This window comes from Lithobates pipiens, unplaced genomic scaffold, assembly GCF_037356315.1.
Source record: "Lithobates pipiens isolate NorthernLeopardFrog02 unplaced genomic scaffold, aLitPip1_a1.2 Scaffold_3, whole genome shotgun sequence".
Classification (NCBI taxonomy): Eukaryota; Metazoa; Chordata; class Amphibia; order Anura; family Ranidae; genus Lithobates; species Lithobates pipiens.
The window spans coordinates 167,406,848-167,432,882 of record NW_027507790.1 but is presented as its reverse complement, the minus strand read 5'-3'; the positions used below and the strand labels follow the sequence as shown (position 1 = coordinate 167,432,882).

Sequence of the window (26,035 nt, the reverse complement as noted above, 5' to 3'; positions counted from 1 at the left end):
CCTGACTCGCAGGCAGTTTACACTGCTCTATGTGAACCTCTGGGAGTGTCAATACAAAGTTAATGACACCCCAGACAGGTTCCCATATCACAGTGCGAACTATCAATTCAGGCAGGAATTGGATTGCATGGGTGTGAATATCCATGTGATCCGATTCTGGTGCAGACAAAAAAAAGGGTCCTGCACAAGTTTGGTCGGAATGCAATGTGAATTCAGTCATATAATCTGTATGGCTGAGTTTGTATTGCACAAACATCACATGAGATTTGCACAGCAGTGCGGTGTAAATCACATGCAGTATCTGACATCGCACTAATGTGAACCCAGACTAATGCAACAAATTTAAAAAAAATTGAAGATTGGAAACTGGAGGTAATTAAAAGGGAACCTCACTCTCTCAATCAACCTGTATTTGGATTTTGCAAAAGCATTTGATACAGTTCCCCGTAGATGCTTAATCTAGAAGCTGAGGTCCGTTTGCGTGGACCATAAGGTTTGTTGTTGGATAGTAAGTGAAATTGTACTCCTGCGCTATCACACAAATGGAATAAAGGTGAATAAGACTGCTGCAAACACAAAAAAGCTAATCCGTGGCTTAGAAAAGTGAATCGGTCGGCGTGTCCAAAGTGAGATGATCTCATATGTAAACATATGAGATCATCTCTTAGCGCCGCTCTCCCTCCTCACACAGACAGCGTGTGAGAGGGGAGAGATGAACGGCTGCAGCGGCCGTAAGTGGCAAAATAAAAAAATAAATTAAAAAAGTGCCATCCGCCCCAGTGCCATCCTCCCCCAGTGCCATCCACCCCAGGGCAATCCTGCCCCAGTGCCATCCACCCCAGTGCCATCCACCCCAGTGCTACCTGCCCCCAGTGCCACCTGTTAGTGCTATCTGTCCCCAGTGCCACCTGTTGTCAGTGCCATTTGTCCCCAGTGCCATCTGTCATCAGTGCCACGTATAAGTGCCATCTGTCATCAGTGCCACATAGTGCCATCTGTCATCAGTGCCACATGTTAATGCCATCTGTCATCAGTGCCATGTATCAGTGCCATTTGTCATCAGTGCCACCTGTCAGTGTCACGTGCCATCTGTTGTCAGTGTCATGTGTCATCAATGCCACTTATCAGTGCCATCTGTCATCAGTGTCACGCGCCATCAGTGCCACGTATTAGTGCCATCTGTCATCGGTGCCACGTATTAGTGCCACGTATTAGTGCCATCTGTCATCAGTGCCATGTATTAGTGCCATCTGTCATCAGTGCCACGTATTAGTGCCACGCGTCATCAGTGCCACGTATAAGTGCCATCTGTCATCAGTGCCACGTGTCATCATTGCCATGTATCAGTGCCATCTGTCATCAGTGTCACGTGTCATTGTCCTGGTGCTCCAGGGCCTTCAAAAGTGTAATAGGTAGTCAACAAGTTAGATGTGTAATTTATGCTCCTAGAACACCTGATGGCGATCCCTGCATGTTGGGCCTCTCTATGTGGCCAGGCTGTGAAAAAGTCCCACACATGTGGTATTGTAATACTCAGGAGGAGTAGAAGAATTTTTTTGTGGGTGTCATTTGTGGTATACGCATGCCATGTGACAGAAATAACCTATTACAATGACAATTTTGTGGGGGAAAAAAATGAAAAATCTTAATTTTGCAAAGAATTGTGGGAAAAAAATGACAACATCAAAAAGCTCACCATGCCTCTTAATAAATACCTTGGAATGTCTACTTTCCAAAAAGGGGTTATTTGGGGGGTATTTGTACTTTCCTGGCTTGTTCGGGTCACAAGAATCGAGATAGTAAAATGTGATAAAAGTATCCCTGCGCTATCACCAAGAGCATAAGCTATCCCTAAAAATAGGTTGCAGCAGATCACCTGCAGGGGTATAACCCTACCCCCTAAATAATACCTATATATAAAATATAGCAATTCTTTATATAAAGAAGCGAGATAGGCCACCAGTTCATCAGATGTGATCAATTTTGTGCGATTTGCACCACAGCTTGTAGACTCTATAACTTTCACAAAGACCAAGTAATATCCACTAATTTGGGTTATTTTTACCAAAGACATGTAGCAGTATAAATTTTGGCCAAAATGTATGAAGAAAAATTTATAATTTGCTTAATTTTGTCACAGAAACAAAGAAATATGCGTTTTTTTTTCAAATTTTTCGTTTTTTTTTCATTTATAGCGCAAAAAATAAAAACCCCAGAGGTGATCAAATACCACCAAAAGAAAGCTCTATTTGTGGGGAAAAAAGGACAAAAAATTCATTTGGGTACAGTGTTGCATGACTGAGTAATTGTCATTCAAAGTATGAGAGCACAGAAAGCTGAAAATTGGTCTGGGCAGGAAGGGTGTTTAAGTGCCCAGTAAGCAAGTGGTTAAACAATATACACCATATTTTACATGAATAAATAAATAAAGTGAATACTTCTAAAAACCCATAGTAACATGCCAATAAAGTGATGCAATAAAAACCTGTTGTTCAATCCTGACGCGTATCGTCCCGTGACTTCATCAGGGGTTACCAACAGATAGAAATGCTGTCCTTATATAGTGTAATGGATGAGTATGTACTGGCGGCCATTTTTTCGTAAAAATGTCACAGGATGTAACCTTGTGGCCAACAGAGGCCAGAGTCAAGGAAAGACTAGATAAGCTTAACACAAATAAATCACCGGGACTAGATGGCTTTCTCCCGAGAGTCCTCAAAACTCAGTCAGGTTATAGCCAGACCATTATTCCTAATCTTTGTGGACAGCATACTGACAGGATTGGTACCAGCTAATTGGAGAAAAGCTAACGTGGTTCCAATATTCAAAAAAGGCAGAGACATATTCCTGAAAACTACAAGCCAGTCAGCCTAACATCAATAATAGGTCAATTATTGGAGGGGATGATAAGGAACTATATCCAAGAATTTGCTGAAGATAAGATTATCATTAGTAGTAATCAGCATAGGTTTATGAACGATCGTTCTTGCCAGACCAATCTGTTAACATTCTACGAGGAAGTGAGCTGCCATCTAGATAGGGGGAGGTCTGTGGATGTGGTATACATGGGCGTCCGCAGAACTTTTTCCAGGGGGGGGCATCATTTCAAGGCCACTCATGCTCCGCCCCTTTTCGACAATCTCATGAAAATCTTTCCACTGGTAAAACATATGTGTTATATAACAGATAATTCATCTTCACTTTGTATTGGAATTTACTCTGGCGGCTGTGTTCCATGCCCATATAGCCTAGAGAATGTACATCTTTTTACATTGCAATACATCTGTTGTGGCCATATTTTGATCTCATACTGTCACTGTATAGGCTGTTTTCATCAAGATAAAAATATGGCAACAACAGATGTATTGCAATGTAAAAAGATGTACATTCTCTAGGCTATATGGGCATGGTACGCAGCCACCTGAGTAACCTTGCGGACGCCCATGCTTTCAAAAACCAGCCCTGGAAAAATTTCATACCAGCCTCACAGCATTATTATACCAGCCCAACAGCATAACGTCATTATTTTCTTGTTCATAAAAGAGAAAAACCATACATTTTAAAGCACATTTGATGAAGAGAGTATTGGATATAGATATGAAATCACATAGGGCTTTTTTTATATATATATTCAAATTCCAGTTAATAGTGGTAAGTGATTAATCATCAAGGGGGACCCCAGAAACTCAGAACGGGGGGGGGGGGACCACCTTCTGCAGAAAGAATACTCTAAGGTAAGGGGGGTGGGTTACTAATATAAGGAGGAAACCCTTTATATCAGTGCCCCTTACATTATCGAATTCACTCCCCCCTTACATCAGTGACCCCCGACTGGCCTGGCGGTGCTTTCACTGACCTCCTCTCATCTCAGGTTCACTGTGCAGGACTCAGTCAGTCGGCTCCAGCTTGGAGGTTTTATCCTATAGTCTCCTGTCCACAGTCCACACAAGTCTGACTTCTCCCATGACCCACATCCCGGCGGTGCTCCCACTCTTGACTCCTCTCCAGACTCAGATGCTACAGGAGATGGACAGAGACTGCAGACTTGATGCAAGAGCTCAATGCAGCCTCACCAGTGCCCATCAAATTCAGCTTCACTGTGCCCACCAATGCAGCCTCACTGTGCCAACTAAATGCAGCCTCACTGTGCCCACCAATGCAGCCTCACTGTGCCCACCAATGCAGCCTCACTGTGCCCACCAAATTCAGCTTCACTGTGCCCACCAAATGCAGCCTCACTGTGCCCTTCAAATGCAGCCTCACTGTGTCTATCAAATGCAGCCTCACTGTGTCCATCAAATGCAGCTTTACTGTGCCGTGAATGCAGTCTCACTGTGCCCATCATTGCAGCCCCTCCTGTGCCCCATGTCCCAGTCTGCAGTCCCTGTCTGTGGGAAGGTGTGTTGTTGATGCTCGGTACAGTACCTTGCATGCCAGCAGGATATCCATGATGGCCAGCAGCAGGCAGGGTCTGTTCTCGTTTTGGATGGGGACGGTGCTCCTTCCAGAGGATCTGTCTGCTGTGAGATGGGAGTGGTCCCTGGCCACCTGCACCTTCAGCCGTCCTCATTTTCTGGCCCCAGTCAGCCTGTCCTCTGGTCCTGGGGAAGTGGAGAGCATTGAGTGGGAGTTGGAGAGAAGGGGGAGCAAAGAGTGCTGGCGGGGTTGGAGAACACATGGGTGGGGGCAAAGAGCAGGGGGTAGTGGAGATCACAGGGGTGGGGAGTGGAGAGCGCCTGGGGGGAACTTGAGAGCACTGGGGGGCCAACAAGAACAGGGGTAGAGAGCACGGTAGGCTGAGAGCACTGGGGGGGCTAAGAGTGTGGGGTGGTGAAGAGCACTGGGGGGGCAGAAAAACAGGGGTGGAGAGCAGGGGGTCTGGAGAGTACTGGGGGGTACAAATAGCAGGGGGGAGTGGAGAGCAATGGGGGGGAGCTTGAGAGCACCAGTGGGGGCCAGAAAGAACAGGGGTGGAAAGCACGGGGGACTGGAGAGCACTATGGTGGGTGGAGAGCACATGGGTGGGTGCAAAATGCAGGGGGAGTGGAGAGTACAGGGGTGGGGAGTGGAGAGTGCTGGGGGGAGCCAAAAACAACAGGGGTGGAGAGCACGGAGGGTAGAGAGCACTGGGGAGCTGGAGAGCACCAGGGGGGCAGAAAGAACAGGGGTGGGGAGAATGGGGGGCTGGAGAGCACTGGAGTGGGGGCTGGAGAGTGATGGGGAGAGCTGAAGAGCACTGGGGGGGGAAAGAACAGGGGGGAGAGCATTTGGGGGAGTGGAGAGCACTGAGGGGAGAGCATTGGGGAGGAGAACGGGGGGAGAGCATGTAGGGGAAAGGACTGGGGGGAGTGGAGAGCACTGTGGGGGGGAGAACGGGGGGGCACTGGGCGGAGTGGAGAGCACTGGGGGGAACAGGGCGGAGAGCACTGGGGGGAACAGGGGGGAGAACACTGGGGGGGAACAGGGGGGAGAGCACTGGGGGGGAAAGCAGTGGGATGGTGGCTAGAGAAGGATGGGGAGAGCAGCAAGAACAGGGGAGGAGAAAACTGGGGGGGGGGCAGGAGAGTGTGGTGGTGGAGGAGAGCACTGTGGGGGGGGGAGCAGGAGAGTGTGGTGGTGGAGGAGAGCACTGTGGGGGGGGCAGGAGAGTGTGGTGGTGATGGAGACCACTGGGGGGGGGGCAGGAGAGTGTGGTGGTGGAGGAGAGCATGGGGGGGCAGGAGAGTGTGGTGGTGGAGGAGAGCAGGGTGGTGGAAGAGAGCATGGGGGGGCAGGAGAGTGTGGTGGTGGAGGAGAGCACTGTGGTGGAGGAGAGCATTGGGGGGCAGGAGAGTGCGGTGGTGGAGAGCACTGGGGGGGGCAGGAGAGTGCGGTGGTGGAGGAGAGCAGGGTGGTGGAAGAGAGCATGGGGGCAGGAGAGTGTGGTGGTGGAGAGCACTGGGGAGGGGCAGGAGAGTGTGGGTGTGGAGGAGAGCACTGGGGGTGCAGGAGAGTGCGGTGGTGGAGGAGAGCACTGGGGGGGCAGGAGAGTGCGGTGGTGGAGGAGAGCACTGGGGGGGGCAGGAGAGTGCGGTGGTGGAGGAGAGCACGGGGGCAGGAGAGTGCTGTGGTGGAGAGCACGGGGGGAGGAGAGTGCGGTGGTGGAAGAGAAGAGCACTGGGGGGAGGCAGGAGAGTGCGGTGGTGGAAGAGAGCACTGGGGGGGGCAGGAGAGTGCAGTGGGGGAGGAGAGCACTGCAGCCCCCCCCCTCCCCCTCGATCCTCCTATCCAAGCACTGTAGCACGGATGAACATCAACTCCTCTGGATCACAGCGCTGGATGGCTGTGTTCGGCGGCCGCTTTGTAACACAGTCCCGCCCCCCCCCCCCCAAGACCGGCTCATGTGATAGGCGGAACGTTGATTCTCTTTACTATCACACGAGCTGGTCTGGGGGGGCGGGACTGTGTTACAGAGCAGCCGCCGAACACAGCCATCCAGCGCTGTGATCCAGAGGAGAGAGCGGACTCAGAAAAAAAATGCAGCATGGCGGCGGCAGCGGCAACACCTTGGGGATTCCAGGGGGGGCACTTGACCCCCCTTGCCCCCTGCTGCGGACGCCCATGGTGGTATATCTGGATTTTGCAAAAGCATTTGATACGGTTCCCCATAGATGCTTAATCTAGACGCTGAGGTTTGTTCGTGTGGACCATAAGGTTTGTTCTTCGATAGAAAACTGGTTACAGGGGCGCATCCACAGGGTAGTGATAAATAATGTGTACTCAGACTGGTCTGGAGTGGTAAGTGGGGTACCCCAAGGCTCTGTCTTGAGACCAATTCTGTTTTATTTATTCATAAATGATTTAGAGGATGGGCTAAATAGCTCAAGTTTTGCGGACGGCACAAAAATAAGCAGGGCAATAACTTCACAGCAAGATATAGAAATTTTACAAAAAGATCTGAACAAAATAATGGAGTGGGCACCTAGATGGCAAATGAGGTTTAATGTGGATAAATGTTAGGTAACGCACTCGAGGGCTACAAAACACAAATGCAAACAACTCACTAGGGGGAGAACCTCTGGGGGAATCAAGGATGGAGAAAGCTCTGGGGGTCCTAGTAGATGACAGACTGAGCAATAGCATGCAATGTCAAGCTGCAGCTACCAAAGCATGCATAAAAAAGCAGATATGCTCCAGAGATAAAACTATAAGAGGTTTAAAGGGTAACTTCACTTTCATGGGGGAAAAAAATAGTAAATAAAGAAAAAATAATATAACGCATATAATTGAGACACTAATCATATTGTAATTGAATGTTATTAACCACTTCCCCGACGGGCGCACGCTGATGTACGTCGGCAGAATGGCACGGGCAGGCATATTGGCGTAGAGGTACATCCAATTTTAAATGCCGCCCTGCCATCGCGAGCGCGCCGCCGGGAGTCCGGTCACGGGTCACGCGGACTCGATCGCCGCGGGCATACCCGCGATCGTCTCACGGGGTGGCTGAACGAGGAGATGCCGTTGTAAACAGCATCTCCTAGTTCTGCCTAGCAACAAGTGACGCTGATCTCTGCTCCATGTGATTGGAGCAGATATCAGTGTTCACTAAAACAAAGCCCAGCCCCCCACAGTTAGTAACACACTCCTAGGAACACTTAACCCCTACACTGCCACCCCTGGTTAACCCCCGTCACTGCCAGTGTCATTTACACAGGAATCACTGCATTTGTATAGCAGTGATTGCTGTATAAATGACAGTGGTCCCAAAAATGTGTCATAAATGTCTGATGTGTCTGCCCTAATGTCGCAGTCACAATAAAAATTGCTGATCGCCGCCATTACTAGTAAAAAAAACAATCTATCCCCTATTTTGTAAACGCTATAACTTTTGCGCAAACCAATCAATAATCGCTTATTGCTAAAAAAACTTTACCAAAAATATGTAGAAGAATACGTATCGGCCTAAATTGAGGGAAAAACTTTTTTTTAATATATTTTTGGGGGATATTTATTATAACAAAAAGTAAAAAATAATTAGTTTTTTTTCAAAATTGTCACTCTATTTTTGTTTATAGCGCAAAAAATAAAAAACGCAGGGGTGATCAAATACCACCAAAAGAAAGCTCTATTTGTGGGAAAAAAAGGACGTCAATTTTGTTTGCGAGCCACGTCGCACGACCGCGCAATTGTCAGTTAAAGCGACGCAGTGCCGAATCGCAAAAAGTGGTCTGGTCTGAAAGTGGTTAAAAATGACCTTTCCTTTTCAAGTTTTCGGGTTCTGTACACAGAGAGTATACTGACCACTCCCCAGAAACATAATTTCCTGCTTGTGTGATTGGCTTACCAATTTTCCCAGAAGTCTGCCTAAGATACAAGTCAGATTTCAGGCATCCCCTGCAACAAAAATTTCATTTTTAATAATTTCAATAAGAGCATGTCTAAAGGGATGCAATCCCAGCAGATCTCCTCATTAGTGCCCTGAAGCTGCACACCTGACAGTTAATTATGAAACCACTCCCACTAGACCCACTCAGTACGGAGGCACAGACAAACAGAGGGATTTCTTCAGAATAACAAAAGGTAGGAATCTGCAATAAAGTTTGTTATAATCCTTGCAATGTACACCCAGAAGGGAATGTTTTTTTTTTCTCAACGAAAGTGGAGTTAGACTTTAACTTAAAGCTGCACAAGGGGTTTTTCACTGTCAAGACAATAAGGATGTGCAACTCTCTTCCACAATTGGTGGTGTCAGTGTGGAGAATTGATATTTTTAAAAGACTCCTGGACATGCATCTTAGTGAACACAATTTTCAGGAATATGGGACATGATTATTGATTTGAACTGGATGGACTATTGTCAACCTTACCTACTATTTAATTAAACACTACAAACAGATTACTGGATGCATAGAATATAACAGGCTGAGGTGCTTCTTAGCTAAAAATTAAAAAAACTTTAAGGGTCCTTGCACACAGGCTGGCTGAATCCATTCAGTGTAATTGCCGTCATATTTCCTCTGCCAAGGCAGCCCAGGTGCAGCATACAGCCTGTCATTAACATGAATGGCTGTGCTGCGCTGTACTCCTGTATACAGCAGTGCTATTGTAAGTGTGAGAACAGCGTATGAGCGTATGCAAAACCACTTAGATTTTTTCATTTGTATCTAGGAAGCACCTCACCCTATTATATCTGATGCATTCTGTAGTCTGTTTGTAATGCTCAACTCTACATGAATCATTTTGCCTGTAGCATTTTCTGTGTGTTTCCAGCAGATCCAGGTGTATAAACAAATCTGATTATCCACAATATCCCTATGTATGTTGCCGGGGGGTTACATCCCTTTAACTGCTGTCACAGTCCTTGTTAGAGATATACATTTGGATTACAATGTCCCCTCATTAACCAGCTGCTGACTGCCCTATAGTACTTTTACTGTTACAGGATGGCCACACTGTGCAGGATCATATATATATATATATATATATATATATATGATCCTGCATTTCCTGGTATCGAGAGCAAGTGCACCCTGCCGGAAGTTCGCTCCCGCTAGTGCCTTGAAAATGTATTCATACTCCTTTACATTTTTCACATTTTGTCATGTTACAGCCAAAAACGTACGTGTATTGTATTGGGATTTTTTGTGATAGACCAACACAAAGTGGCACATAATTGTGAAGTGGAAAGAAAATGATAAACGGTTTTCAAAGTTTTTTTTAGAAATAGATATCTGAAAAGTGTGGGGTGCATTTGTATTCAGCCCCCCTGAGTCAATACTTTGTAGAACCACCTTTCGCTGCAATTACAGCTGCAAGTCTTTTTGGGTATGTCTCTACCAGCTTTGCACATATAGAGAGTGACATTTTTGCCCATTCTTCTTTGCACACAGCTCAAGCTCTGTCAGATTGGATGGAGAGTGTCTGTGAAAAGCAATTTTCAAGTCTTGTCACAGATTTTTAATTGGATTAAGGTCTAGACTTTGACTTGGCCATTCTAACCCATGAATATGCTTTAATCTATACCATTCCATTGTAGCTCTGGCTGTATGTTTAGGGTCGTTGTCCTACTGGAAGGTGAACCTCCGCCCCAGTCTCAAGTTTTTGCAAACTCTAACAGGTTTTCTTCTAAGATTGCCCTGTATTGGGCTCCATCCCTCTTCCTATCAACTCTGACCAGCTTCCCTGTCCCTGCTAAAGAAAAGCATCCCCACAACATGATGCTGTCACCACGTTTCACGATGGGAATAGTGTGTTCAGGGTGATGTGCAGTGTTAGTTTTCCGCCACACATAGCGTTTTGCTTTTTGGCCAAAAAGTAAAATTTTGGTCTCATCTGACCTGAGCACATTCTTCCACATGGTTGCTGTTTCCCCCAAATGGCTTCTCCCAAACTGCAAATGGAATTTCTTATAGCTTTCTTTCAGCAATGGCTTTCTTCTTGCCACTCTTTCATAAAGGCCAGATTTGTGGAGTGCACAACTAATAGTTGTCCTGTGGACAGATTCTCTTACCTGAGCTGTGGACCTCTGCAGCTCCTCCAGAGTTACCATGGGCCTCTTGGCTGCTTCTCTGATTAATGCTCTCCTTGCCCGGCCTGTCAGTTTAGGTGACGGCCATGTCTTGGTAGTTTTGCAGCTGTGCCATACTCTTTCCATGTTCATATGATGGATTACACAGAGCTCCGTGAGATGTTCAAAGCTTGAGATATTTTTGAAACCTAACCCTGCTTTAGGCCAGGTTCACACTGGTACGACACGACAGCCGTACCACTTTGGATCTGACTTTGCCCTGCGACTTGAAGTCCGATATGCGTCCGACTTCAATGAACAGGGAACTGACTTTGATCCCTGACAATACCAGGCACTGTGCCTGGTATGAATCTTTAGGGGGAACTCCATGCCAAATAAAAAAAATAAATGGCATGGGTTCTTCCTCGAAGAGCATACCAGGCCCTTTGGTCTAGTATGGATTTTCAGGGGAACCCCCATCCCAAAAAAACGGCGTTGAGATCCCCCCAAAATCCATACCAGACTCTTACTCGAGTACACAGGGGGGTGTGGATGAGTGAGTGCCCCCCTCCCCCTCCTGAACCGTACCAGGCCGCATGCCCTCAACCTGGTGGGGTGGGTGCTCTGAGAAGGGGGGGCCCTGCACCCCCCACCCCAAAGCACCTTGTCCATGTGTTGATGAGGACAAAGGCCTCTTTCTGACAACCCTGGGCGTTGGTTATTGGGGTCTGCGGGCGTGGGTGAGCTTATCGGAATCTGGAAGCCCCCTTTAACAAGGGGCCCCCAGATCCCGGCCCCCCTACCCTATGTGAATGAGTATGGGGTACATTGTACCCCTACCCATTCACCTGAAAAAAAAATCAAACACGTTACACATATTTTTAAAGTGATTTACTAAGGAAGCTCCATTGTCTCTTCCGATCTCTGCACAACCACACAATTGTCAATTAAAGTATTGCAGCAAAAAATGGCCTGATCAAGAAGTGGGGTAAATTTTCTGGAGCTGAAGTGGTTAAGCTACAAACTTACCCTTAAAACAAGTCTCTTTCTCTGTAGTAAAACGGATGGTATCCGCTTCCATAAACAGAGCAACACCTCACACATTGGGGTTGATTTACTAAAGGCATCACACATCAAAAAAAATTTGATTATTTATTCAGTTATTCAATCATGAGAACAGCATCTGCACATGATTCAGTATTTAAACTGAACAGACATTTGCTATTTACATGATTGAATAACTGAAGTGAATATTCATACAATTTTTTAAATGAAGATTCTTAACTACTTTGGTATTTAAGCCTCCCCGACTGCCCACTGAAAGGTTAACAAGACATTCAGAGAGGGTTGTACACATGCTGTAACCCTGACACTTTGCTTTGCAGCCTTGGAAATTTTGACTTAGCTATCAAATTCACTCAGGAAAGCCAGTGGGAGCCTGTAGCAACCACAAGTCAAGTGTGTTTTAGTTCCAAGCAGTTACTATGCAGCAAAAAAAAAAAAAACAGGCATTCAAAAGGCCTGTAGTGAGTGCTTGGAAGCAGCTGTTATACTGCCTTTGGTGAAGACTGGCATCCCTGCAAAATGGTTCTCTGCCTTCTGTGATGTCAGAGGTGGTGATAGTGGTGGTGCCTAAGCCTGGCAAAGACCCAGATGTGTCTTCATCATACCATCCGCTTTACTGCTGAATGTGAAAGTTTGAACATCCACCGTTTGAACACAGTCATTGCGGCTTTGGTGCTTTCAGACCAGTTGGGCTTTATGCTAGGCAGAGGGACTGACATTAATATCAGGCGATTTTTCAAGCATATTGCAACAGCAGCTGAGGATTCCCCAGGGGTTGTGACCTGTCTTGACACTGAAAAAGCATTTGATTCAGTTGACCTAATTTTTTTGCTTGGCTTAAACTTTTGTACACAAACCCGGTCACTAGGGTGCGGGTCAATGGTGTGTTCTCTGCCCCCTTCCCCTTGTATAGAGGGACGAGACAGGGATGCCCACTTTCCTGGGCCTTTTTGCCTTGGCCATCAAACCCTTGGCAATTTTCTTATGCCAAGATACTAGCGTAAAGGGAATTCTGATTGGACCTCTCCAGGAGAAGATTTCTCTTTATGCAGATGAGTCCTTATTTGTACATTCAGGACCTGGGAACTTAATTACTTTCTGCGTTGGAAATTATACAATTGTTTTGTTATTATTCTGGAATCTGTATTAATTGGTTAAAGTCAGTCTTTTTTTCCCTTCATCCCTCAGGTTTGGGGGTTGGTGACACATATACCGTTGCAGTGGGTGGAGGAGTTCACCTATCGCGTGTGTACGGGTACGGGGCAGATTGGTGTCCTATTTAGAGGATAATATTAACCTTTTACTTTCTCGATTTGCTTGCAAATGTTAGGCCTGGCAGGATTTACCATTCACTCCTGTGGATAGGTTGAACCTAAAAACAATGCTATATTTACCCAAATTTCTTTAGAAACTCTCCAATATCCATACCAAAGCATTTTTTGCTAAGCTGGACAATCTCATTGTCTCATTTGTGTGAGCGGGGAGGCCTCCCAGACTGGCTAAGGAAACACAACAACTGTCCCTGTCTTGGGGGAGGTTAGCCCTGCCAAATTTTCTAATTTATTACTGGGCGGCTATGCTTGTCATGGTGCGCTGGTGGTTTAGTCAACCTAAAAACAGCCCGGCAGTGACTCTGGAGGCTGCTCTTCTAGGGTCATATGCTGCAATTTGGTTTATAGAGGACCTAAGGCCCACCCCACTGTCAATGTTCCTATAACAATGACAAATACAGTCTGGGTGCAGGCTAGGGAGGTCTATAGAGAGGACTCTACCTATTCCACTATGGGGTAATCCTCAGTTGCAACATCTTTTTCACCTACCGCATCCCCAGGTGTAGCCTTAAAACATTTTACTATGGGTGGGAGGGTTTCATCATTTACAGTAATACGGGAGAAGTTTGCTGTGCCTGCATCCCTGTACTTTAGATATTTGCAGCTGAGTCACACTGTTACGGCCCAATTTCTTGACCTAATTGTCTTGCAGTCGGATATAGTGGAGCACCTGCTGACATTGAAGGTGATGGGTAAGCCACTGTCCTCCCTTTTACTCTGTTTATCAGTGGCACATGCTTCTACTCTGGCTAGGACCCTAGATGAATGGAAGAGTGGGATGCAGAACCAGGACTTGGAAGATAGCGTGAGTTCCTATGTCACCAATATGATATCCTCTAAGGACAGATTTATACAATTAAACGTTTCTACATAGGATATATTATACGCCACAGAGATTGGCTGCCATTTAACCCTCTGTTAGCCCTCTTTGTACACATCGTCATTTTTCTACTGGCACATTCTTCCATATGGTGTGGCAATACCCACTTATTTGCACCTATTGGGAGTCGGTGGTTGATGCTCTGAATGTTCTCTGTGACTTGGCCAGAGCCACGATTTGTGTTACTAGGAGTGATGGAAGATATTAAGACTACCAGATATCTGAAATTATTCTTGTTCTACACACTTTATTATGCTTGTTGGGAAATTTGTATGCGATGGAAACAGCCCACTTTCAGTTTTTACATTTTTTTATTTACTTTTTAGAACTTTTGAAAGATATATTGTATATTTCCCCCCTTTCTTAGCTTGAGAGTTAAAGGTCACTTGAATTCTCCACTAGCTGTCCTGCCAAATGCCTTACACCATAAGAGTACCTATTACTTGGAGACTTCAGAGGACCTATCAGAGCCATTAACACTATACATTGTAATATATTAGCAGTAATGTGGTGCACTATAATATGCTTGTGCTAATGAAACCACACTGTAAGTGTGAGTGGATCCTGACATTAGAGCTGTGGTATGTGGCTCAAGTAAACAGGTAAATTAAAACCTTTTATAGGTAAGATAGGTATTCATATTAATTTAAGGGTCATGTCACCCAAGCTGTTTTGCAGCAGTTATAGAATTGTCCTCTTTGCTATAGCAGGGATTCTGTAGCTAGCTAGAAATCACCCTAAAAGGAACCAAAGAAATGTGAAGCTGCAAAATTCTCTGCTACAAAATTGCGGGTGTGACTTAACTTTATAACGAACATTCAGTTTCTTCAGAAAGACATTACTTTTTCTTGAATTTTTTAGGGGACAAAGACTAATGGGTATTTCAATTTAAATCAACACTAGCAATGCTCGGCCTAATCTTTTAATTAGCCCCAGGGATTAGTGCCGCGTGCATGTTTACATACATTTGCACATCACGTGTGGGATTATAGGGGAAGTGTGCAGTGTTTGTCTTTCCTTCTAAAAGCTGTGCTTTGTGTATTTGCCAGTTTGTACTACAAGAGCAGCTGAGTACATTTCTAAACCCTCTGGTTTTATGTATTTTCTTATATTTTGCATTTTGATACTCCTCTGCTTAATGGAGTATGGCAAAGGTAAATGTGTTTATGACAAGGCCTGGGCTGGCACATTTAGATGGACGCTCCAATCAATAATGAAATCCTTAAATCTAAACACGGAACACACTCTACTTGTCCTGTTCTTTACTTGTCAGCCTGACATTGATGTAATATAGCAGTCCACTCTACTATATTTTTTCAGTAACCTGGTGATCTGAGAACCCATGCTTGTGATGCAGTTGTTTTCAAACACTCCCACAGCAGGATCCTTGGTGCCTCTTATTTGTTATAGGTTTATAACAGGTTAATAGGTTTACAACGCTGTTAATTTACGCAGTGCTTTACATACAATTCATGCTCATCAGCCCCTGCCCTTAGGGAGCCTACAGTCTAAGGTCCCTATCTCACACGCATGCATACATACACACACACTAGGGCCAAATTAGACAGGAGACAATTAACATACTAGAATGTCTTTGATGAGTGCACCAAATGCCTTTACAAATTTGCCTACTTAAAGAGAGATTTGGGTTGATTTACTGAAAATGGAGAGTATAAAATCTGGGGCAGCTCTGCATAGAAACCAAGGTTTTGGCCGCATTCACATTGGACGGATTTGGGTTGCAATTTGACATGTAAAATCGCGTGCCAAATCAGTGGCTGTTGCACTGGCACTGTCCGAATCGGTGCGGCGCCACAAAGTCACAAAAGCAGTTCCTGTACTACTTTTGTTGACTTTGGGGGTGATTTCAATAGACATCTGTGCATGAACCTGCACAGATGTCTGTCGAATCGCCCCCGAAGTCAGACTGCATTGACGGTTTGAAATCGTCCAAGTTCAGCTGAACTCGCACAATTTCTAACCCACAGCAGTGTGAACCTGGGCTTTTTGTTAAAACCTATTTGAAAAAGCTGAAGTTAGAAGCTGATTGGCTACCATGCACAGCTGCACCAGATTTTGCACTCTCCAGTTTTAGTAAATCTCCCCCATTGTCACCTTGGCCATTCAGGGCAAAGTGACAGTGTCTTCGCAAAGGTGCCCCCGACACACTGTAACTCATCTCACTAGTGCTCCCCTGCTTCTCCTCCCTCCATTGTTACTCGGGTCTAGCAGTCATTCACTAGTACTGAGCACTGCTATATTACAGATGAAGTGATGTCCCCTAGCATCTGACACCGGCCGACACTGGGGGTTTTGTTACCAGCTTCTGCGGAGGAAGGCATTGGTATGGTGAGTATCAGAGTGACCCTTTACTAAGACAGTGTCTCTATGTCACTGCAAAGACAGTGTCTCTATGTCACTGCAAAGACAGTGTCTCTATGTCTTGAATTGGCAAGGTGATGGTGTTTCTTTAAGCACAGTTGAAATTTAGCACTAGAACGTTTATTGATTGGTTTTTACTTTTTGATTAGATTTTATTTCTCGATTAAGAGCAGAAAAAAGGGAACATTTTTTAATGAAAATTAATATGATGTGGGACCATGTGTATTGGGTGTCTGCTTTTAATTATGGAACAGCCCTTAGCTTTAAGGCAAATATCTTTATTCTTTGTTTTGAAAAGTAAAATGAGTCATGTTTAGCAATAGTGTTCCTTATTTCTGATCAAGCAATGACCCCAACGTTCTTTTTACGGTTACAGTGCAGACCTCTGACACATCACGTTGCTGTTCTGTCTCTCCTGCCTCGGCTTTTGCCATCGCTACTGCAGCAGCTGGACATGGAAGTCCACCAGGTGAGAGCTACAAAATGATTGAGACACTATATAGGCACTATAGGGGGCATGCATTAAACTTTCCCAGCAATTTCTAAAATTTACAAAAGTTCCTCCTTTTTACATCACAATTACCTCAAAAGGTAGTGAACGGTATATACCCTTCATCACGGGGAAAGGAGAGGCAGAGGCTGCTCTATCTTAACACTTTTTCTGTACCCTCCTAACAGCCCTTTATCTAGGTCTTACTGCCAGAGGGCGGGGCTGTCTTCCCGGTGACGTTATTCGTTTGATTGGCTGTCACAGTGCTCACATGGTTGGGAGCCTGTCCCGCAGGTTCCCAATTACAAAGACAGGGAGGTGCCTATGCCAGCTTGGTCACTAAGCTTGGAGTGTGCAGTGAGCACCCTGTCAGTACAGAAACCTCCGACACCATAATTATGCTGCATGTGGGTGTTGAGACCCAGCCTGTCTGCCCTAGCACATGTGCATTACATGGTAGGCAACATGTTAAAGAGCATGTGAAGCCACCTTTTTGCTGTTTTCTTAACCCTTGTATGTTGGTACCTTTAGAGTCAGACCTTTTTGTTGTGGGGATATTTGAATATAATACAGAAGGATTTGAACATCTGCCTTTTTATTTAGTTCAAATATTTTTATTGGGTTTTTCAGATATATAACAAAATTATAATTATAATTTCATCCTACACATATATAAGACTTATATAAGTGACCAAAATACCTTACCAGTTCGCAGTACAATACAACACAACTAAGGCCCCTTTCACACTGTCGGACCATTCAGGTCCACCTGTCAGTTTTGTCGGCGGACCTGAACGGGCACTCCATGTTAGTCTATGGAGCAATGGATGGCATCGGTGACATGTCCGATTGACATCTGACCGGGTCCAATCTGCTAAAATCAGACGGGTGGCCCTACGTTCGCATCTGTCCCTGATGGATTTGATCGGGTGAGATCTGATGAAAATGGACATGCTGTCCATTTTCGTCCGATCTCTCCATAACAACCAGCGGCGCTCGACAAGCCCCTCCCCGCTCAGTGAGCACAGGTGGACTTGTCATACGCTGGCTCAGCGGAGATCAACAGAGTGATCTCCTGCTGAGCTGGCGGACTCCGTGGCAGCGGATCTGCCTTGTGGGAATGAAGCCTTATAGTGTATTACTCTTGAATAATAAATTAATCCTTGTTTAACCCAAACGGGAACATTCTATAAACAAGGGCAGGTTGCTAAACATTAGGAAAGGAGGAAAGGGAGGAAAAAGGAGAGGAAATTACCATATCAGTTCAATCTCTTAGTTATATGCTCTACCTGAAACGCAATATTAGTCGTTCTCGTTTTTTTTTCAGGAAATTTGAAGCTCTAGGATGTAAAGTCCATGCAAGCCAAACTTTTGTAAATTTAGCTATAGCATAATTTTTATGCACTAGCATTAGTTCAAAATGGGCTAAAGAATTGAGTTTTAGTATGACATCTAATAGGTTAGGAGCTAAAGTGGATTTCCATAATCTGGTTATGGTGAGTCTTGCAGCCAATAAATAAAAATTGGCTACTATAGTCCTATAATTGATTGGGTAAATATTAGTTTAAACCTAATATGACCATTGCTGGTGTGAGTGCTATTAGATTTCCTGTAAGCGACACTATAAATGAGGAAATTGACATCCAAAAACTGGACAAAGCTTTACATCCCCATAATGTATGTAATAAATTACCTATTTGGCTGTTACATCTCCAACATAGGGAGGATGAAGATGGGAACATTTTGGAAAGTCTGGTGTTAAATACCAACGATTTAGTATTTTTTGGGAGCTTTCCCAGTGTTCCATGCAGGAGGATGCTGAGTTATTACAGTAGGTGACCGAGATATTGCCGCTTTTATCAGCGAGCCCCGTCGTGGGAGCCAGCGCCAAGCCAGCTCGCATCGGGAAAGGAAAAATGTTTCTTTCCCTTTCCCGATAAGCGACAAGCATCGCTGGCATTCCCGCCAATACCAGGCACTGTATTTGGTATGAATCCTAAGGGAGAACTTCACGTCAAATTTAAAAAAAAAAACAGCATGGGTTTCCCCTCCGGAGGCATACCAGGCCCTTAGGTCTGGTAGGGATTTTATGGGGAACCTCTACGCAGAAAAAACAGCGTGGGGTTCCCCCCCAAAGTCAATACCAGACCCTTATCCGAGCACGCAGCCTGGCCGGTCAGGAAAAGGGGGTGGGGATGAGCGAGTGCCCCCCCTCCTGAATCGTACCAGGCCGCGTGCCCTCAACATGGGGGGGTGCTTTGGGGAAGGGGGTGCACCAAGGGCCTCTTCCCAACAACCCTGGCTGTTGGTTGTCGGGGTCTGCGGGCGGGGGGCTTATCGGAATCCGGGAGCCCCCTTTAAGAAGATACCCCCAGATACCGGCCCCCCACACTATGTGAATGAGTATTGGGGTACCATGTACCCCTACCCATTCACCTGGTGAAAAAAAAGTAAATAAAACACAACACAAGATTTCAAAATATTTTATTGCACAGCTCTGGTGGACTTCCGTCTTGGGGGGTCTTCTCGCCTTCACCCGGGGGTCTTCTTCCGACTTCGGGGGTCTTGTCCCCTCTTCAGGTTCTTCTTGCTGGGCCTCCGCTTTCTTCCTTTAGCTCTTTTACTAGCGGAGGCCCGATCTGGATTTTGGGGGGACCCCCACGCCGTTTTTTCCGGCGTAGGGGATTCCCCTTAAAATCCTTACTGGACCTAAGGGCCTGGTATGCCCCTGAAGGCATGCAGGTTTCATTAGTGAGGCAACATTTGTTTCTAACCCTTCAACACTCAATAAAAAAAAAAAAAGAACTTTGGCTTTACATACACTTTGAGGGGTCACCTCTCAACAACACTCTATATATTATTATTATTATATATTATTCATTCCATTTCTGTATGCATGTATATTTATTTTTTTCAAGTTACTTTGTATCATTGCTCTTGTCTGACTATTGGGTGTTTTGTTGCGCACACTCCTGGCAGCAGTGGCAGCAAAAGCAATCAGGGAATCACTGGGAAGCCTCTCAAACTCTCAGAGGACTCTCAAGCTGTCACGCTATGCTGGACTCTAAAAAACAATGTGATCCACACAGCTGACCACCTTTACCAGTCCTTTACATATTGAAGTAGAAATGTCCACTTAGGAAAATGAAAGTACAGCCTAATGTGGAGACGTTTGTGTTCACTTTGAAAACACAATCATATACAAGCAAAATAAAACAGCTATAACCACACATTTACCTTGAAGAGTTACAATGTTCTACCTTTTGGTAAATAAAACTCATTTAATAGATTCTCTATTTTAAAGCTTAACTCTAGCCTTCCCTTCAGTCTTGCACAGTTGTACAAGCTTCTCTTTCCTACTGAAATTGCTTACACCTCTCATAAACTGCAGCAATTTCAATAGTCTGCCTCATCCATCATCATCTTGCCATTTCCTCTCCATCCTGATTGTCCCTGGCCAACCTCTTTCATGCATTGTATTTCAGTTCTTATAGAACCTCAGCGTTATTTATGAGGGTTACCCACTTCAGCTCCAGAAGGTTTACTCCCCTTGCTGATCAGGCCATTTTTTATGATATGGCACTGTGTTACTTTATATCACAATTGGGCAGTTCTACGACACTGTACCCAAAGATAATTTTGAAAAAAAAATACAATATATTTTACTTTTTGCTATGAAACATACCCAAAGAAAAAAATTTAAATATCTAATTTCTTCATCAGTTTAGGTCAATATTGCTGCATACACACGATCAGACTATCCGCCAGACTTAGTCCGGCGGACTATCCGCTGGACTTTCCAGTGGAGGTCCGCCGGACTTTCTGAACAAGCGGACTTGCCCACACACGACCACACACGAACTGACTTTTCAGTGGAGGTCCGCTGGACTTTTGGCAGAGGTCCGCCGGACTTTCCAAATGAATGGACTTGCCCACACACAGAGTAAAGTCCGTTCATTTTGAACGTGACTTCAGGTACGACGGGACTAGCCAAGGAAGTCAATGTCTCCGCCTCCATCGGCGAGATTGATACCTTGCTAAGTATGGATTTTAAGGGGAACCCCTACGCCGAAAAAACAATGTGGGGGTCCCCCCAAAGTCCATACAGACCCTTATCCGAGCACGCAGCCCGGCCGGTCAGGAAAGGGGGTGGGGATGAGCGAGCGCCCCCCCTCCTGAATCTTACCAGGCCGCGTGCCCTCAACATGGGGGGTGGATGCTTTGGGGAAGGGGGTGCCCTGCGAGATTGATACCTTGCTAAGTATGGATTTTAAGGGGAACCCCTACGCCGAAAAAACAGCGGGAGGGGTCCCCCCAAAGTCCATACAGACCCTTATCCGAGCACGCAGCCCGGCCGGTCAGGAAAGGGGGTGGGGATGAGTGAGCGCCCCCCCCTCCTGAATCGTACCAGGCCGCCTGCCCTCAACATGGGGGGTGGAGGCTTTGGAGAAGGGGGTGCCCTGCGGCCCCCCTCCCCAAAGCACCTTGTCCCCTTGTTGATGAGGACAAGGGCCTCTTCTCGACAACCCTGGCCGTTGGTTGTCAGGGTCTGTGGGTGGGGGGCTTATCGGAATCCGGGAGCCCCCTTTAATAAGGTGGCCCCCAGATCTCAGCCCCCACCCTATGTGAATGAGTCCCATACTCATTCACGCAGTTTTTTCGGCGTAGTGGTTCCCCTTAAAATCCATACCAGGCGACGGGGCTAGCAAGGTGTCAATCTTGCCAATGGAGGCGGTGACATTGACTTCCCTCGCTAGTCCCGTCATACCTGAAGTCACCTTCAAAATGAACGGACGTTACTACGTGTGTGGGCCAGTCCCTTCTTTTGAAAAGTCCAGTGGACTAGCACACAGACGAGCGGATTGTCCACCGGAAAGCTGAGTGCAGTGGACAATTTTGAGTCAGGTCTTCTTTAAAGGTCCGCCGGACTTTTGGAGCCCACAAACGGTCAAATTGTTTGGCGGACTCTGGTCCGCCGGACTAAGTCTGCTGGATAGGCTGATCGTGTGTACATGGCATATGTATTCTGGCACATATTGTTGCTAAAAAAATCCCAATAATGGTATATTGGTATTGATTGGTTTATGTAAAAGTTATAGTGTCTACAAACAGTGGGATATGTTCATTTATTTATTTTACTAGTAATGGCAGCGATCAGAGACTTATAGTGGGACTCTGATATTTTGGCAGACAGATCGGACACCTAACAAACACTTTTTGGGGTACCAGTTATACTAATACAGTGATCAGTGGCAAAAAATAATAATCACATAAATATAATCACAGCAAGAGCAGGTCGTTGGCATTAGGTGATCTGGCATTACGTGATCAGATACAAAACGGTTACCTAGGGCAGTATTCATGTAAATTCAGCCTACCTAGGAATATAATTTACCCCAGACTGACATTCACCCATAATGACATTTTGAATTTTGCATAACTTCTCCTACGATTCATTGCATTGTTTGCATCAGGGAAGAGGACTCTTGATAGGAGTACTGAGGCTGGGTGCTGTGGAAGATATGTACAGCACTCTGCTTGCTCCCCCCCCCCCCCCCCCCCCCGCCAGCCATGATCTGTGTACATTGCATAGAGAAGAATATATTATATCACTGAGTCCAAAATAAGGTATGTAATGAAGACATGGGTGGACAGGGTAAAATATGAGAAGATTTACATTTCAGCTTTAGTGTCACTAGTGCTATTCCTCTTTTTAGAATGGTCAACATACTTCTTTACAGGCTGTCAGACAAACATTTGCCTAACGGAGAAAAAAGAAAGAACAGCTATATTTTACCAGAACCTTTTGACATAGCTCTGATAACATGATAACAACCTCAAACACACCTCCAAGACGACTACTGCCTTGCTAAAGAAGCTGAGGGTAAAAGGTGATGGACTGGTCAAGCATATCTCCAGACCTAAACCCTATTGAGCATCCTAAAATGGAAGGTGGAGGAGCACAAGGTCTCTAATATCCACCAGCTCCGCTAAGTGGTTATGCAGGTGTGGAAGAGGACTCCAGTGGAAACCTGTGAAGCTCTGGTGAACTCCATAACCAAGAGGGTTAAAGAACACTTTGGGCCCAATTTGGACATGTTCACATAGGGGTGTACTTACTTTAGTTGCCAGAGGTTTAGACATTAATGGCTCTGTGTTGAGTTATTTTGAGAGGACAGAAAATTGACAGTTGACTGTTATACAAGCTGTACACTCACTTGTAGCAAATGTGTCATTTCTTCAGTGTTGTCACATGAAAATATATAATAAAATATTTACAAAAATGTGAAGGGTGTACTAACCTTTGTGAGATACAGTATATATATATATATATATATATATATATATATATATATATATATATATATAGTTATAACCCTCTGTTAATCTTGGCAACATTTTTAAAAAAGCACCCTCTATAAAAATAGCTGTAGTAGAAGTAATATATAGGGGACGATTTACAATAAATGAAGTAAACACATACTGTAGCTATTGTATAAAGGGCTTGTGTTTAGCTTTAAACCTCGCTGTGTGTTTGCTTCATGTGTTTCTATGCTGTCTTTCCACAATGGTAACCTCCCTGTGTTAGGCGGATACAATGCAATCTCCTTAAACTTATGTAACATCTGTCCTCACAGATGTGTGCTGTTACACAAGAGAAACCTCATCATTGTGCTCATGACAGCTAATTTGTAGTAGAATTTTAATATGTATTATAATGTATGCAGAGCAATAAGAGGCAACCAACACGCAGCAGTTTCATGTGAATAAGGTTCATCAATCACAACACTGTCTGCACGTGAGGTGAACAAGTGCTAACACTGCTGCCAGTGACTGATAAGATTTTACACTAATGGGGTTGTTTTGTCATAGTCCGTGTCAGAGAAATCATACATAGAGATCACATACAGATGTCAAAGCACGGAGCCCTTCCATAGATGGATCTAAATGTATAATTCTAGAGGCATTTCGAAAGTAAGCATTTTAGACATGTAGGTATAGATATTGGAAAATAGTGTCAGTTGAGAGTCCTTCCTGTGAACGCTGGGTTATTATAAATAACTGACGCAAAGACATTTGCAGAAAGCGGAGCAGTTGCCAAAGCAACTAAGTACCATATTTAGCCAGGGGTCCATTTAAAAAGTGCAATATAACCACAAAGATCCTCAATGGAAGTGCTGAGAGATTCAGCCACAGACTTATAGAATCCCTCAGTGCTTCCATTGAGGATCTTGGTTAAATTGTTATGCTTGGGCATCAAAATTGGTGCTCACGTTTTAACTCCTAGCTCTGAGGGATTTTAGTTTTGTTCCACCATTTTATGAACTGAGTATCATTGCATAGTGCCTGCATTGTTTTGTAATTAAAAAGTGCAATATGGCTTTATCATGGCTATACTGGTGATTGGAAAAAAAAACACTGCGCATTTATAAAGCACATCAGTCCGAAACCAACAGGGTGGAATAAAAATTAATGGAAGAGTACAGAACGCCTCCCCTTCTTCTCTTCTTCAATACATAGAGGAGGCTTTCTGTAGCCCACAGAGATAGCACAATGCCCAAAGAACAATGCTGGCTGATACCAGTCATCACACACAGAGAACACCGTAGGTTATCGGCTCACAATATTTATGGCAGAATCAAAATGCTTTAATTGTATATTTTTTTACCTGTAAGGAAATCTGAGATTAACCACTTTACCCCCTTCCTGACCAGAGCACTTTTTGCGATTCGTCACTGCGTCGCTTTAACTGACAATTGCGCTGTCATACGACGTGGCTCCTAAACAAAATTTACGTCCTTTTTTTCTCCACAAATAGAACTTTCTTTTGGTGGTAATTGATCACCTCTGTGGTTTTTATTTTTTGCGCTATAAACAAAAAAAGAATGACAATTTTGAAAAAAATTCATTATTTTTAACTTTTTTCTATAGTAAATATCCCCCAAAAATATATAAAAAAACATTTTTTTCCTCAGTTTAGGCCGATACGTATTCTTCTACATATTTTTGGTAAAAAAATTGCAATAAGCATTTATTGATTGGTTATAGCGTCTACAAAATAGGGGATAGTTTTGTGGCATTTTATTAATAATTTTTTTTTACTAGTTTTTTTTTACTAGCGATCAGCGATTTTTATCGTGACTGCAACATTGTGGACACATCTGACAATTTTAACACATTTTTGGGACCATTGGCATTAATACAGCGATCAATGCTATAAAATTGCATTGATTACTGTAAAAATGTCAATCGCAGTGAAGGGGTTAACCACTAGGGGGTGGGGAGGGGTTAAGTGTGTCCTAGGCAGTAATTTTAACTGTCTGGGGGATGGGCTAGCAGTGACATGACACTGATCGCTGCCCCCAATGACAGGGAGCAGACGATCAGTGTCCTGTCACTAGGCAGAACGGGGAGATGCTGTTTACAGCTGCATCTCCCCGTTCTTCAGCTCCATGACATGATCGCGGGTATCCCAGCGGTGATCGGGTCCCGCAGGCACGGTCACGTAGCTCGTGTCAGGCAAGGGCTTGTGCATGGCAGAAAATTCAAAGTAACGTACAGGTACATTACTTTGCCCAGCCGTGCCATCCTGCCGACGTATGTGTGCTGGCAGCGGTCGGCAAGTGGTTAAATTTTGCAATTTAACCACTTGCTTACTGGGCACTTAAACCCCCCTCAGTCCCAGACCAATTTTCAGCTTTCAGCGCTGATGCACTTTGAATGACAATTGCGCGGGCATACAACACTGTACCCAAATGAAATTTTTATCATTTTTTTCCCACAAATAGAGCTTTCTTTTGGTGGTATTTAGTTACAGCTCGGAGTTTTATTTTTTGCTAAACAAACAAAAAAACAAGCAAAAAAATAAAAAAATAAAAATCATGTTTTAATAGTTTGTTATAAAATTTTGCAAACGGGTAATTTTTCTCCTTCATTGAAGTGCACTGATTAGGCGGCACTGATGGCTGCATTGGTGGGCACTGATGGGCTGCATTGGTGGGCACTGATGGGCTGCATTGGTGGGCACTGATGGGCTGCACTGGTGGGCACTGATAGGCATAGTTAAGGCGGCACTAATAGGCACAGATAAGGCGGCACCGATGGGCACAGATAAGGCGGCACTGATGGGCAAAGATGGGCACAGATAAGATGGCATGGATGGGTGGCACGGATAAGTGGCACGGATGGGTGGCACGGATGGGCACTGATAGGTACCACTGATAGATGGGACTGATGGGCACTGATAGGTGGCACTGATAGGTGGCACTGCTGGGCACTGATGGGCGGCACTGCTGGGCACTGATGGGCGGCACTGCTGGGCACTGATGGGCGGCACTGGGTCGCAGCACCTTTGAGGCAGATTGTGGGCACTGTGGGTGGCACTGTTGGTGGCACTG

General features: G+C 45.0%; 1 protein-coding gene across 1 annotated transcript in view; it reads left to right on the top strand.

The window, feature by feature from the left end:
• Positions 1–26,035, top strand: part of RASGRF2 (Ras protein specific guanine nucleotide releasing factor 2) — a 498,296-nt gene that overhangs the window by 339,657 nt on the left and 132,604 nt on the right. The window contains exon 17 of the mRNA XM_077462462.1: positions 16,524–16,616. Coding sequence (XP_077318588.1) covers positions 16,524–16,616 — 93 coding nt within the window. The remainder of the gene's footprint in view (positions 1–16,523; positions 16,617–26,035) is intronic.